At 49.1% G+C, this 14,876-nt stretch overlaps 1 protein-coding gene across 1 annotated transcript in view; it reads left to right on the top strand.

The window, feature by feature from the left end:
• CALN1 (calneuron 1) overlaps window positions 1-14,876 on the top strand; it is a 469,501-nt gene that overhangs the window by 222,973 nt on the left and 231,652 nt on the right. Inside the window, 1 exon segment of the mRNA XM_008698565.1 lies at window positions 6,913-7,056. Coding sequence (XP_008696787.1) covers window positions 6,913-7,056 — 144 coding nt within the window.

The raw sequence follows: 14,876 nt of genomic DNA, 5'->3' as shown, positions 1-14,876 counted from the left end.
GCCCCCCCCCCCCCGCCCCATCCACGTGGCCTGTCCCCAGTCAGTGTTATTCAATGCAGAACATTTCTGACCCCACCTCCTCCCGGCACAAGGGTCCTCGTTGGGGGCCCTGTCCTCCTGGCTGTCGAAGCCCTCACCTCTGTGTTCCCTAATTATTGAAACCAATCAGTTGTATTTGCGGACTGATGGAGAATTCAATTGGAACCCGTACTGGGATCGAACCAGCATTTTATATGCAATTCTGGTCATTCTGTTCCCATTTTCCATTCTGGTTGTATACTCAGTATTACCATCAGCAACAGCTGGTCCCTTATTTCCAAGTGCTTGGCACACCTGGCTGCCTGGCTCTCTCTCAGAGCCCTGTACTCCATGTGGCCGGAATGCCCCTTCCCTTCCCTCTCTGAAAGCTCGTGCTTCCTCCTGAGTTCTGTCTCAGTTAATGCCATCAGCCCTCACCCCATCAGGCCAACGAGAAACCCCAGCATCAACCTCAAAGCCCTCTCTCCACAAAACCCTGGACACCTGAGCCCTCCCGGCTGACCACTCAGAAAAGTTACTGGGACCCTGCCAGCTCCACGATGCTGAGCTCAGGCGCCTTGTCTTCTCGTAGACTCTGTGGTGAGGCCTCCAGGTGAGGGCTGTGCTTCTCACCTCTTGGCCACCCAGGTGCCAGATCCCTCGGTTTAAAAATCAATCTATGGGGCGCCTGGGTGGCACAGCAGTTAAGCGTCTGCCTTCGGCTCAGGGCGTGATCCTGGCGTTATGGAATCAAGCCCCACATCAGGCTCCTCCGCTATGAGTCTGCTTCTTCCTCTCCCACTCACCCTGCTTGTGTTCCCTCTCTCGCTGGCTGTCTCTATCTCTGTCGAATAAATAAATAAAATCTTTAAAAAAAATTTAAAAAAAATAAAAATCAATCTAATCTTGGGTCTCTTGGGTGGCTCAGTTGGTTAAGCGTCCAAGTCTTGGTTTCGGCTCAGGTCATGATCTCAGGGTCATGGGATCGAGCCCCGCATCAATGTGCTCAGCCCCGAGTCTGCTTGTCCCTCTCCCTCTGGTGTTCCCTGCCACTTGTGTTCTCTCTCTGTCTCTCCCAAATAAATAAATAAAATCTTAAAAAAAAAATCTGATCCTTTCTTTTCTTCTCTTTTCTTTTTTCTTTTCTTTTCTTTTTTCTCTTTTTGTTTATAACCACTGAGGGCTCCCTGTGGCCTCCATCAGGGGTTTACAACTAATTACAAAAGGCCAAAGTCTGACTGTTTCAGGCCTTGTGAGCCAAACCGTCCCTGTCACAACTTCTCAATTTTATTTGTGTATACCAAAGCAGTAGACAGTAGGCAACAGACACAGACAGCGTGTAAATGAGTAAGCACGGATGTGTCCCCAAAACACCTTATTTTCAAAGCAGGTGGTGGGCGAGATTTGGCCACAGGCCATCATTTGCCAACATGTGGTCTGCAGGGTACAGCTTGGACGGCTCCCAAGGCCCTTGGCGGTCTTGCCCTCCTGTACTTTTCCCCCCTCATCTCATCATGTCAAAGATTCTGGTGTGACCCTCTCACAGAGTTGTCTCTCTCATATGGAAGGACATCCGTGGGGTTTTGGGTAGACTTGTATGATGGCTCTTGTCATTCTCTGGTGTGAATATCCCATCACCTCCCTGGCTCTCTAACTAGAATGTAAGCTTCTCATAGCTTAGATAGCGTCTTTTGCCACCTAATTGTTCTGGCACAGCCTATGGGATATAGTAAGTAAACAGCAACTCTTCAGTGAACGAGAAGCTGTATTAATCATCTCTAAGTATTCATTTGTCTTTCACAGAGTGGGTGGAGAGCCTTCTAGATCTCTTTTGTCATTAACTCAATCCCTGTCCTATTAATTCTTCTGTGTAAAGACCTCGAGGTGCCTATCTTGTATTTTCTGGAGCACTTGGGTTGGTATTCAATAACTGCCTTGCTGAATTGCTTGTGTCCCGTTTTGCCATTTCTCAATGACGTGTATCAACAGAACCCATCTTGCTCATGAATAGAGCCACCGCTTCTTGTGCTTAAAGCCCACATTCTTCCTAAAGACACATTTCTGTGGCGACGAAACAGATTTCGCATCTAACAGGGGTTGAGATAGGAAAAACTGTTGTCCTTCATTACCGATCGGAGTTTGCAAATGAGCGCTGTGAATTTCAGCTGATGCTTCAAAGCCAGAAGGTTCGCCAACGAATATTGACTCCGGCTGGTGTCTGGTTTTCATCTGATGCACACTTTATTGGGGCGGCCTGCCTGATGCGTCTGCTCTGTATGATAGCCGTGCCTCTGCCGTTGTTCCTGCCTGAACTGGCCATGTCCCCAGGGAGCATCATGGACCCAAAGCCTGGTTCTTAGAGGGCACTGGGTTGGCATGCAGGTGGTTCCGGTGGCGGCTCTGAGAGTTTTAAGAAGATACACTTGCTGGTGGAACGAGAAGTAAATCTCTTGGGCTCTAGAGTAGCTCGATTTCTAGTCCAGGCCTTGCTTGGCTCCAGAATGTCGGGAAGAAGAGGCGCAGAGCCCTGTGGGAATGCAGACATTGGTTTTGGGAGATTCCATATGCAGAGAGCAGATTCCTTTAGCCAGAGGGTGCATCGTACGATGCTTCCTCTCATACTCCACAAAGTGGTGGCTGGCCAGGCTCTCGTCACCATCACCGCGGCCCCTTCTGTAACCTGCAAGGGTGGGCTAATTGCCATGCTGGTGTCTGACATGAGCAGGGAACTGACTTAAAGACCAAAAGCATGGCACGCTTGTGTAACCCTGAAGCACCAGGGACTTGAGCCCAGAGAGGGGATAAATTCCAGCGAAAAGCACACTGCATTACGGGGTTGTTCCTGAAACTTGATCTGTGGTCCCCACTTCCCAAGGATGTGGAGAGTGGCCAGGGCCCCTCCGTGTTGCCAGCAGGCTGCCTGTAGCCAGAGGCAGGCGGATCCGGCCTGCTTCCGTCTCTCCACTGGTTTTATGGGCATATTTCTCACACCCTGTTCTGCTATTAAAAATAAAAATAAAGTGAGGCACACATCACACGTCTCCGGCTGCAAGACCCATTTCCTTCTAATAAGCTTCTCGTTTGCCTGGGCTTTCCCTACCCTGGAAAGATTAAATCTCCAGAGGCTCCCATTACGGATTTCTAGTTTTGTACTTCCCCCCACCCTGCTGTTTTGAAAGAAAATGAAGTCAGTGAGCTTTGTCTGCCTTTGCACACATGCGTCCACGTGTGCGTGCGCACACACACACACACACACACACACACATTCTCTACCTGGGAGCCAGGAGCAGAACTTCTGGGCAAACAGAGAAGTTCAGCTTTGTCCTGCTTACCTGGGGGCCACAGAAAACAGAACTCTGAGCTGGTTTGTACCTGTGCTGTGCTGTCTTGGGCAGGAGCGGGGCTGGCCTGGTTACTTACAACAGACAGCAAACCATGGGGGTGTGAAGCTTCAAGGGGTCACGTCTCTTCACTGCAGGCCGGTTCTGGGGTGGCCTCCGTCTGACTCCTGCAGCCCAAGGGGGAGGTGGTTCTATGAGTAGCCAGGGCAGTGAGGTGGGGGTGGGGAGGCACACCCATCAAGGCCTTTATTTCCAGGCCAAGTTCACACACACCCTTGATCAGGTGTCTCCGGCGTGTGCAGTGTAAGGATACAGGCTCGTTCATTTGTGAGATCTAGGACATAGGCAGGGGGATCACAGGAATGAGGCCAGACCCTGTCACCCCGTCAACAGAAGGGGGTCGCCCTGTCAGAGTGATCATAGTAGCCGGGGAGCTCAAGGTTGGGTGAGAGGGACGGCGAGTGGAGGTGTACCTTGGGGAAGGAGGACAAAGGGCCGAGCTCAGCATGCAGCTGGCCATCCAGGTGGCCCACCTAGGACCCTGGCTTCTCTTTGGCTCCAGGCTGGGCCTCTGTCATCATCTGACATTTTCTGCTATTGCATGGTATCTGCCGACTCTGAAGTAGAGCCCTATTAGGCTAGAAAGAGAGCCAACCCAACCCATTTTTCAGATGGGGCAATCGAGGCACAGGGAGAAGCCTGCCCCGGTTGCAGGGCAGGGCCAGACTGACTTCCTTGTGGGCCGACTCCCACCTCAGCAGACCCCCGCCTGCGCGTCCTCCTGCCCTCGGCATCTGGGCTCCGGCCATGTGAGGCCGTGGTCTCCGCCCCACTGTCCTTGCGTGTTGTGTGCCATGACCTCACGCTGAGCAGTGGCTCTAAGCTCTTTCCGGGCCACCTGGGACTTGGTAGGAAAAACATATGGCTGCCTGAGGGAATCTTGGGCCTGTTTCATTGGTGAGAAAAGTCTAAAAGTGCAGACAAACGCCTTGATTCAGAATTTGGACCAGACTGAAATTTTTTCTTTATCCTCAATGGAAAAAAGAGGGGTGTTTGAACAGTAGATTAATAGGGTATGAAAGAGAACACAGGCTTCCTGTTCTTCTCTTAAACACTTTAACAATGTCCACAGATCCCCAGAAAAGGTCTGGAAGGACCTTAGGGATCCTCGTGGCCAACCCAGCTCATTTTACACATGAACAATCCGAGGCCTCGGGGTTTGGCTGCGGACCTAATTAGCTAATGCGCCTGGCCGGGAGCCTGGGGTCCCAGCTCACAGGCTGGTCTTCTGTCTGCTGGAGCCTACACTTACTCTCAGAAAGCACTCAACGTGCAGAATTCATATTGATAGTGAATTTGCTACTAATACGCGATCCTTACGTATTGAGACCCATCACCCATTGAGTCTGTGTAATGCCTCCTTCGGAGTGTGGGTGGGAAGACAAAGATGAATGACGTATAGGAAGAGAAGCCGTGGTTTCTGCACCAACCATCGTATCTTTGGATGGGAGGGGCTGACGTCACGAGAAAGGAAGGAATGACCCACTAAACAGGAGCAGAAAGGGAGAGAACATTGGCCATGGTGGGCAAAGGCATTTTTGCGGAACTCACGGTCCCCGACTTAGGCTTGAAGGACCGACAGGACTGGGACAGGTAAAGAGGAAGGCAAGGTGTTTCAGGTGGCAATCCTGGATGGGAGAGGGGTCTGAAAATCGGGCCCCAGAAGTATCAGGTCCTTAAGCTTGGAACCTGTAAATATTTCCTTGTGGAAAAAAACGGTTCTTACAGATGTTAAGTTGAGGGTCTTGAGATGGGGAGCTTATCCTGGGTTACCTGGGTGGGTCCTAAATGCCCTCACAAGTGTCCTTTGAAGCAGAACGTAGAGGGAGAGCACAGACAGAAGAGGAAAAGGCGATGTGGCCACAGAAGCAGAGCTTGGAGGGACCTGGCCACAAGCCAAGGAGTGCCGAGAGCCACCCAGGGCTGGAAGAGGCAAGGGAGAGATTCTTGCCTTAGGAGAGCACAGCCCTGTCCCCACCTTGATTTTGGTCCAGTGATCCTGATTTCATACTTCTGCTTCCAGATTATGAGAAAAGAAATTTATTTTGTTTTAAGGCACGATGTTTGTAGTGATTTTTTTTTTTAAAGATTTTATTTATTTGACAGAGAGAGATACAGCGAGAGAGAGAACACAAGTAGGCGGAGAGGGAGAGGGGAGAAGCAGGCTTCCTACTGAGCGGGGAGCCCGATGCGGGGCTCGATCCCAGGACCCCGGGATCGTGACCTGAGCCGAAGATAGACGCTTAACGACTGAGCCACCCAGGCGCCCCTGTAGTGATTGGTTGTAGCAGTCCCGGGAAATCGGTACAAATGGGAAGGGACCAAAGCTCGTTTGGGTAAGGGTGTGGTTCTAGGTGTTTCCCGGGAGCATAGTCAGATATTTCGAGAAGCAGTAGGTAAATGGGTTAGGGCCAATGTCTTGGGTTAGTTTCAAGAGTTTCAAAAGTTCCTGGGTCTTTCCTTCCCGACAGGAATGTAGGGCTCTGGAGGAGAACCGTGATGCCCAACGGGTTGTTGTTGGTTCTCAGAGGTCCTTACTTCCATGCTCCCCAGGAACAGACAGCCAATTCTGGTTGAACAGAGTGATGAATGTTGGCAGCGGCCATACCTGCTTGCACCGGGTTTAGCCAAGTCTGGCGCTCAGATCCCATTGACGAACCTGTCATCTTCAGACTCAGATCCTGAAGTCCCCACACCATGCCTCGCGGCCCTGTGATGTGTTAGGAAATGCTCAGCCAACCCGGGACCCACAGGTGGCGGGGGGTCCAGATGGAGGGGTTCCGGGCCGAATGCAGAACAACTCAGGTTGGGGTCAGGGGATGGGCGATCACCTGCCGAGTGGAATGGCCTTATTGACAGCAGAGTCAAATCCTCTGCCGGCCTGGAGAGAATGTGATTAAAGATGACTTTTGGGCTTTGATGACACTCTTATCGATCTGAGGTTGTTTATAGCCATAAAATAGCTGTAAATTAGAGGATGAAATTAAAACAGCAGGATAGTAACTCCAGTCTTCCTACGGGGTTAAAAAAAAGCCTTCTGCACAGCTCCAGCGGCAGCAGGGGGCTGACACAGGAGTCTGCGGAGGGGAATCTCGTTCTCCTTTCCTGCAAACGAGGCGCCCAGGTTAAGAGGCAGCTCTGTCCTCACGGCTGAAACCTAACCCGCTCGTTCCAGCCCAGGAAATGTCCTTGGCGAACACGGGTCTCCGCTGGGACCACCGTCGAATTTTACGCACTATTGTGGTATTTTAGGACGCTCAGGGCTGGTTTTCTTTTTTCCTTTTCCCCTTCTTTTCCTTTCCTGATTTTTCATTCCCTTTTCTCTTCCTTTCTTTTTGTCCCTTTTTTGGCCACTCTTTTATCTGATTAAAGGATTCTGACATATTAGTATTTGTAAAGCAGTTAAGAGTGTTTGGTAGAGGACTGTCGATAATTTCAATGCAACAGACCAAGCCACGTGACCATTGGACTTTCTTTGCTTTCCCTCTTGTAGAGATCCGAGAGGCCTTTCGGGTTCTGGACCGAGATGGGAATGGCTTCATCTCCAAGCAGGAGCTGGGAATGGCCATGCGCTCTTTGGGGTACATGCCGAGTGAGGTGGAGCTGGCCATCATCATGCAGCGGCTGGACATGGACGGTGAGCCCTGGGCGTGCAGCGGGGCCCCCCCGAGATGAGCCCCGGCTCATCAGTGAGACCTTGGCTTTAAAGGGCCTTGCACTTGGAGTCAAAAGACTTGGGTTCATGTCTTGGTTTACATTTGAGGGCTAGATCAGGGTTTTTCAAACAACACTCCGTGCAAACAACACACCTGCAAAGGTGGGGGGCCACCGGAGGGAACAGGGTGAGGGAGGAGGGCTGGCCGGTGGAACAGCCACCACAGATCTTTCCCCCTCCCCTCCCTCTCCTTTAAATAGCTTTAGGGAGACGGAATGCACATGCCCTAACACTCGCCCATTTAAACAGTGTGATTCAGTGGCTTTTAGCGTATTCACAGATTTGGGTAACCAATGCCGTAATCAATTTTAGAATATTGTCACCACTCCAAAAAGAAGCTACCTTTTAGCTCCCACCTCTCATCCCTCTACCCCCAACCCCTAGGCAGCCACTAATCTACTTTCTGTTTCTATGGATTTCTCTCTCTTGGACATTTCATAATAATGGAATCCTACAATGTGTGGTCCTTTGTGACTGGCTGCTTTTCCTTAGCATGATGTCTGCAAGGTTTATCCGTATTATAGCATGTATCTGTACTTTGTGGTTTTTTTTTTTTTTTAATGGCTAAATTCATATGCCATTGTCTGGGTATAATTACGGCTTCTTTCCTCTCTGTTTTACTTGCTGGGTTGCTTCCTACAACCTCACTGGGGAAAAGGGTTTCCCTGTGTTTTAAAAGTTCTAAAAAGTGACCTATGACATCTTGAAGGTTCTTTCCTGTTCCAAAACCCTGAGACTATCCCAAACCACTTGTGACCCTCCTGACATTTAGATTCAGCCTTGGCTGAAGGTCCAAGAAAAAGCCTTCTTATTTATTATTATTATTTTTTTCAACACATGCTCTCCCCCTCTGAAAAGCAGCTCGATCCCAGGCTTAAGGGGTCCAGAGTGGTGGGCATTGGGACTCTCAGAGGGTGAAGTATACAGGGGAAAAGCAGGAAGTAGAGCATGGGGTCAGGAAGCCCCTTGGAGGAAAAGACCGTGGTTGGGAGATGTTTGCTTGACCTGCAGCTCTCTCGTGTTATCTTGCTGGAATTGCTGGAAGGATGATAATAAGGGTGACCAAATGGTGAATGAACTCCAGCCAACCCCCCAGTATAGCCGTGGACGTTTATTTTCCTGTTCAGGAGAGGGATGTTTCATCAGGGGTGCTCAGTGGTATAAGCAGTCCCAGCCTTTTCCTTACAACTCTGATTGATTGTGACTCACCATATCTTTGCAGGCCTGATTTGACATTGCTTTATATTTAGCTGCTTGCTTTAGATAGTTCTGAAAACCCAGAGCCAAGCATATCTCGTAGAGCAAAATCTGTTTTCCATTGACCCCCATCCTCATTTTGGAGGTACATTTCCAGAAAAAGTTTCCTCCTTAAAATAATAGAAATCTTAATCTACACTTCTGTTTATGGAACGAAGATTCTGGGCTTTTGATTCTCTACCCACAACTCCTATAACAAAAGCTAGTGGAATGGAAGTAGCAACATTTAATAAAAACGAGCCAGACCTACCGTGGGTGAGTTACTCCTCTGAAACCGAAGGGTCTTCGTTTGTGTGTATTCATTCACTGGATCTCAGCTCACAGGGAGTTTTCACACTGTTGCAAATCCTCCTTGCGTTCATGAGGTCTTGGAGGCCCAGGGGATCTTCTGTGTCCAGGTTGTGCAAGGAACCCGTCAGGACTCGGGCAGAGCCCCGTATCGGATTCAGTTTCACAGCTTCCTAGTTCCACCCATTTATTTGCAACTTATACTCAGCTACCAATGCCAACGGCAGAACTTACCAGAACTTAAAACGACTTAGCGGTTCACTCGGAGAGAATGTCTGTTCGTTCCTGTAACAAAAGCTCAGGTTCAAAAAAAAAGCTGAGGTCATCAGCTCCCTCACGGTGACACCATCAGGGAAAAACACATCTCTTTACTTTCGAAGTGTAGCTTCTTCGAGGTTTGGTTTTGCTGCTTACGAAAGATTTACTGCAGCCACATGAAGACAGAGCAGCGATGTCCGTAGAAGGAGTTGCTCTACCGGTTTATTAATTGCCTAAGTGTGAAAAGAGCGAAGTGGAAGATGTCCAGTCTGAGGCCGACATGTGTGTCTTTAGGGGTTCTGTGAATGAGGCTGCTAAGTGGGATTTCTGGGGTGCTGCATGCCGGACGTGGATGGACCACGTCTCACTGACTTTCTCTTAATGGGCCTTTTGCGCTTCTGTTAAAAAATATATATATATAGGTCCTAATTTATCCTTCCTTTCTAGCTTCTGTAACTGGGGGTTCTGCACAGAGATTCGGCCTTACTGAATTAAGCTATTCTTTGGCATGAAACTTGTGGAATGGCAGAAATTGTTATGGGGATACTGCCAAAAAAGTGGGGTGTTTGGGCTGGAGCTGGGGATTCTTAGCTGTAAGCTGACTGTGCCTTCCGGCCCAAGGACCCTGGTGTCGGGGCGGGGGGGGCAGCAGGAGAGGGGGCAGTGCCTCCGTCCATCCCAGCTGGCCGTGATTAGGAGCAGGTCCGGCCCACACACCGACCTTCTCTTTCTGGGGTCCCTGCCGGTTTGCCCGACGGTGAGGTCATCCCTTCGGCACGAGGCCCAGCTGGAGTAGCCTGAGTGTGTCTGTGCAACCGAAGTTGACACATGAGGCTTTCATTAGGTGGTTCCTTGGGAGTGGGGTGCCTTGCCGCCTAAGCGTGTAATAGTAACCTCCCTGGATTAGGGAGCTCGGTGGGATTTCCTGGACATGGAGAGAGCCAGACAGCTCCAGTCTGTGTGTGGAGCTGGCTTTCCAGAAGACACAATGGAAGGCAGGCTGTAGAGTCTGGGATTGCTCTCTTGGCCTTGAGTGCTGGGACTCTGTGTGTGTGTGTGTGTGTGTGTGTGTGTGTGTGTGTGCGCATGCGTACGCTGCAAGGGCAGATCTGCTTGGAGTTAAATAAACAGAAAACCAGATTTTGTGCCCTATGCCCATTGCTTCCTCTTTGGTCTTTGACATCAAAGGTTCTTTCTTGTAACTTTTAACTCCATTGCACACCCCCCTGTTGCTGGCAGTGCTTCTCCCCTTTCCAGCCTCTGCAGCTGAGGTAACTTTTGCCCTAGCACCAGGTGGGAGCCGGGATTCACTTTTCCCAGACGCCTTTTGCCAGAATCTCCCCTTCAGCCCAGAATCTGGAAGCCTGCAGCCTTCTCCATCAGGCTCATTGGGAATCGACTTTACTCCAGTGCACCTCGGTCCTAGTTATGTACCATCCTTGGAAGAACGGACAAAATAGTCACCCCAAAAAGAATCTGCGAAGCTGGCATCTCTCAGAGATGTGGGTTGAGAAAGACTGCTTGCAAAGGACGGTGGGCTCTGCCACGTCCTGTCTGCTCCCCTCACCTCTGAGTTGCCCACAGCAGCTCCAGGGCCTCAGAGCTTCCAGCCTCCTTCACCCGGGAATAAGGCCTTGGGATCTTCAAGACCTAACGGCTATTTTTGACTGCTTTCCAGCTTTTAATAGTTTCTCCAACCACACCACCGTGGCCATCTGGAACGAATCCAGCTAGCTTTGCAAATAGTTTCCCGAAACAGTCAAATCAGGGACATTCTCAGCAGCTCACGGCCTTGGGGAAGGCCCCCCTGGCAAGTGCTAATGCCATCCTCTCCCCCTACAAGCTTCCCTCAGGGGTCCCGCACTTACCCAGCGGAAGTCCCTCATTGAAACAAAGGCAGACCTTGCCTTCTTCCCGAATTCCTTTCTGCCCCTCAGAAGTGCATAATCTTAGTGTGGTTTTGATATGAATTTCCCTGATGGCTAATGATTTTGAACATTTTTTCATGTGTCTGTTAGCCATTTGTATGTCATCATTGGAAAAGTGTCTGTTCATATCTTCTGCCCATTTTATGATTTGTTTATTTGTTTCTCGTGTATTGAGTTTGAGAAGTTCTTTGTAGATCTTGGATACCAGTCTTTTATCTGTAGCGTCATTTGCAAATATCTTCTCCCATTCCGTGGGCTGCCTCTTAGTTTTTTTGACTGTGGAAGGAACCGAGATGCCCTTCAACAGATGACTGGATTAAGAAGTTGTGGTCCATATATACAATGGAATATTACTCAGCTATCAGAGAGAAAGATTTCTCAACATTTGCTGCAGCACAGACGGCACTGGAGGAGATAATGCTAAGTGAAATAAGTCAAGCAGAGAAAGACAATTATCATATGATTTCTCTCATCTATGGAACACATAAGAACTAGGAAGATCGGTAGGGGAAGAAAGGGATAAAGAAAGGGGGGGTAATCAGAAGGGGGAATGAAACATGAGAGACTATGGACTCTGGGAAACAAACTGAGGGCCTCAGAGGGGAGGGGGTGGGGGAATGGGATAGACCGGTGATGGGTAGTAAGGAGGGCACGTATTGCATGGTGCACTGGGTGTTACACGCAACTAACGAATCATCGAGCCTTACATCGGAAACCGGGGATGTACTGTATGGTGACTAACATAATATAATTAAAAAACATTAAAAAAATGCATAATCTTGTGAAATCCCAGCAAATGTGGGGTTTTGAATGACTTCCTGTCTCTGAACAGGTCTGTGGTTTAAAACACAGGTCCACCTCTGTCTCGACAGTGAATTGGGCTCCGTTTGGTTCCATTGTAAAAGGATTTATCTGGTGGCTACTGTGTGTGAACTTGCCCATTTCTACGGTCAGCGAGATTCCCTTTCGGTTCATTTTGAGACAAGCCTCTGACCACAAGGAACAGAATTGTGGCCAGAGTCACACGGGAGAGTTAGCGGTATCTTTGCTGTCAGCCACCTGTTCATTGCAGGGGTATGCTGATCGGTCACCCTCAGGGCCTCTCTGTTATCATGCATGATCTCCGAGAAGACAGAAAGTACCAGCGTAATTCAGAGGGGTGCTCACTTCTGCCCCACATTCATCCACAGCCGGGTAGTGATTTGGAGGCTCCGGGACTGGCGTCGGTCACTTTTGGGAGCTGGAATGCACACTTCTTTCCCATGTGTGAGGGAAGATGCTTGCCCACACGCTGCATGAATGGAAAGGCCTGGTGTGATGTGGAAGCCGTTGGGGCTTTTTAGCCAAAAGCAGAGGGTCCCAAACTTGGTGCGCGTCAGAACACACCCGGAGGGCGTGTTAAAAAAAACAAAACAGAGCCATAGAATCAGAAACCACAGGGTGGGGCCCAGAAGTCTGCATTCTGTAACAATCTCATTCATATACAGACAACAGTGTGTCCATTGATGTAACTGGGGGACCTTTGGCAGAAAGAAACATCTAAAGCTTGAGAGAAATCTTCAAGCCTGTGGATATTTGTATGAGCAAGAAGGTCTGAGTTAAGAGGTAAATGCCTGTAAGGCAGCGAAGGAGCTTGTCCTTTGGGAATTTGATGAAGCCAGAGGACAGTCTGTGGTCCGTCAGCCCTGTCTGGAAGCAAGGAGGCCCTCCCAGACAGAGCTCACACCTACAGATGGTCCCCCCTTTCTCCCTGCTCCATCTCTGGGACCCTGCTTAAAATGCTGAATCCCGGGTCTACCCCAGACCTGCTGATTCTGAACCTGCATTTTTTTTTTTTTAAGAATTTATTCATTTGTCAGAGAGAGAGAGACAGAGAGAGAGAGAGCACAAGCAGGGGGAGCAGCAGGCAGAGGCAGAGGGAGAAGCAGACTCCCTGATGAGCAGGGAGCCAGACAAGGGACTCGATTCCAGGACTCTGGGATCATGACCTGAGCCGAATCTGAGCCTGCCTTTGAACAAAAGTCCCAGGTGGTTCATAGACACAGGGAAGTTTGAGGAGTGCTAGTTTAGGGCACACTTTGAGAAGGAGGAAGCTGACCCAATCGTGTTTGGGGATGTCTTTGGGGGGTGCAGCCCCTCCCTAGTCTCCTGCGGGGAAACTCAATGTGCAGGGATTTGAAATTCACAAAGCCATTAGAGGTCAGTTACAGGGATGTATCCAAATATTTGCATTTGTGAATAAGCATAAATAGCATCAAACTATATATTTAACTCTGTGTTAGTGAATTATTGCTGAATTTACTTTGATCTTGCTGTGCTAAGTCTTAACTGGGTAATGATAATAATGACCTACATTTATGCAATGCTCACCATGCCCCCAATAACAGCACAATAGTAGTAATACTCGCTAATCCATGCAGAGTCTTCACCATGGGCCACGCACTGTTCCAGGCACTTTATTTATTAACTTACCTGTCCTCATATCAGCCGTAAGTGCTAAGTGGGTGAAAAAAATGAACTACAGAGGTCTCAAGTCACTTGCCCAGTTCACGCTGCTAGTAAGAGCCATATGAATCTAAGATCTTAACCACATTATCTTTTTTTTTTTAATTTTTATTTTTTAAAGATTTTATTTATTCATTTGACAGAGAGAGAGAGCACAAGTAGGCAAAGGGAGAGGGAGAAACAGGCTCTCCACTGAGCAGGGAGCTCAATATGGGGCTCAATCCCGGGACCCTGGGATCATGACCTGAGCTGAAGGCAGATGCTTAACTGACTGAGCCACCCAGGTGCCCCCTTAACCACATATCTTGTAGATACATTATTCTTTTTGTGATTTTAGCAGGTGTAGGTCACTTAGGGTAACTAGAGAACGTTAAATTAGTAACCGAACAGAACACAGACACACACACACATACTCCGGTCATGGCATCACCTAAGTATTTTAAACCTATATGTGAATATTTTGCTTGCTCATTCCTGCTCCATATCATCTCCTGCTGTCACCTTTGGCTGGATGATAAGCTCCAGCCACTCCTCAGGTTACACCTGTATGAGTCAAGCCTGACCTAAGAGCAGAGACTGTGAATTAAAGATTGTGTGTTTGGGTTTCTCGTTGCTTTAACGAGGGGAATCCTTTTTAGGTCGTCTTAGGATATATGGTGGGGGTGGATGTTTGTGAAAAATCTACTCCAACGTTCCCATCTCCCTAAGCAATTCCTTCTTCTGTGTTAACCCAGGAAAAGTCCACCGTCTTAATCTTATTGACAGTTGGCCACATTGAATCCAAGTTTCAGCTAAGAGCGAACTGTTCGAGCCACTTCTAGCGATTCAAGCCCACGTTTATGATAAAAACAGTTTTGCGCACGAGTACCCATTTCAGTAAGAGCCTCCTCAGCCGATGCTCTATTCTCTCTCCCTCGTTTAACACCCTGGAATCCATGGCTACACCTGTCCCCTGGGGTTACACTGATAGAAATTAGCAGCATCTCACCTCTCTGTGTTCTCCCATAGCAGACTTGAAACTCCTGGGATGTGCTGATCTGATCATAATCGTGGGTGTTGTAAAGGCAGCAAAATGTGGTGGGAGTAGGTCTTGAAAATAGGCAGTCCCTTTCAAGAAGCTGCCTCAGCTGTTTCTTCCAGGTCTTCAAAGTGCTCTTGGCTGAGCTCAGGGAGATACCAGAGAGGATGTGAGGGAGACTCGGGCATTCTGTTTTCTGAATTCACCCAGAGGTCCCCCTTCTAAGTCGTAGGTCCCACTCCTTTCTAATCAGTGCGCTAAATTTTACATCAGAGATCTGGGGAGTCTGTGACCTCAGCTTACAACTCTGCAGGCCACCCAATTAAACTTGGGGTGCTCCCTGCAGTTGTGGGAAATGAGTGATTATTTGGGGGCCACCCTGAAAACACTCTTGTTCTCTCACTGTGACCAGAGCTGAGACAAGCTCAAGCTAGCTCTCCCTTCCCTTCCCTTCCCTTCCCTTCCCTTCCCTTCCCTTCCCTTCCCTT

Source organism: Ursus maritimus, unplaced genomic scaffold (genome assembly GCF_017311325.1).
Source record: "Ursus maritimus isolate PB19 unplaced genomic scaffold, ASM1731132v1 scaffold_2, whole genome shotgun sequence".
NCBI classification, from domain to species: domain Eukaryota; kingdom Metazoa; phylum Chordata; class Mammalia; order Carnivora; family Ursidae; genus Ursus; species Ursus maritimus.
The sequence above is the reverse complement of the archived record's forward strand: the minus strand, read 5'-3'. Positions and strand labels throughout refer to the sequence as shown.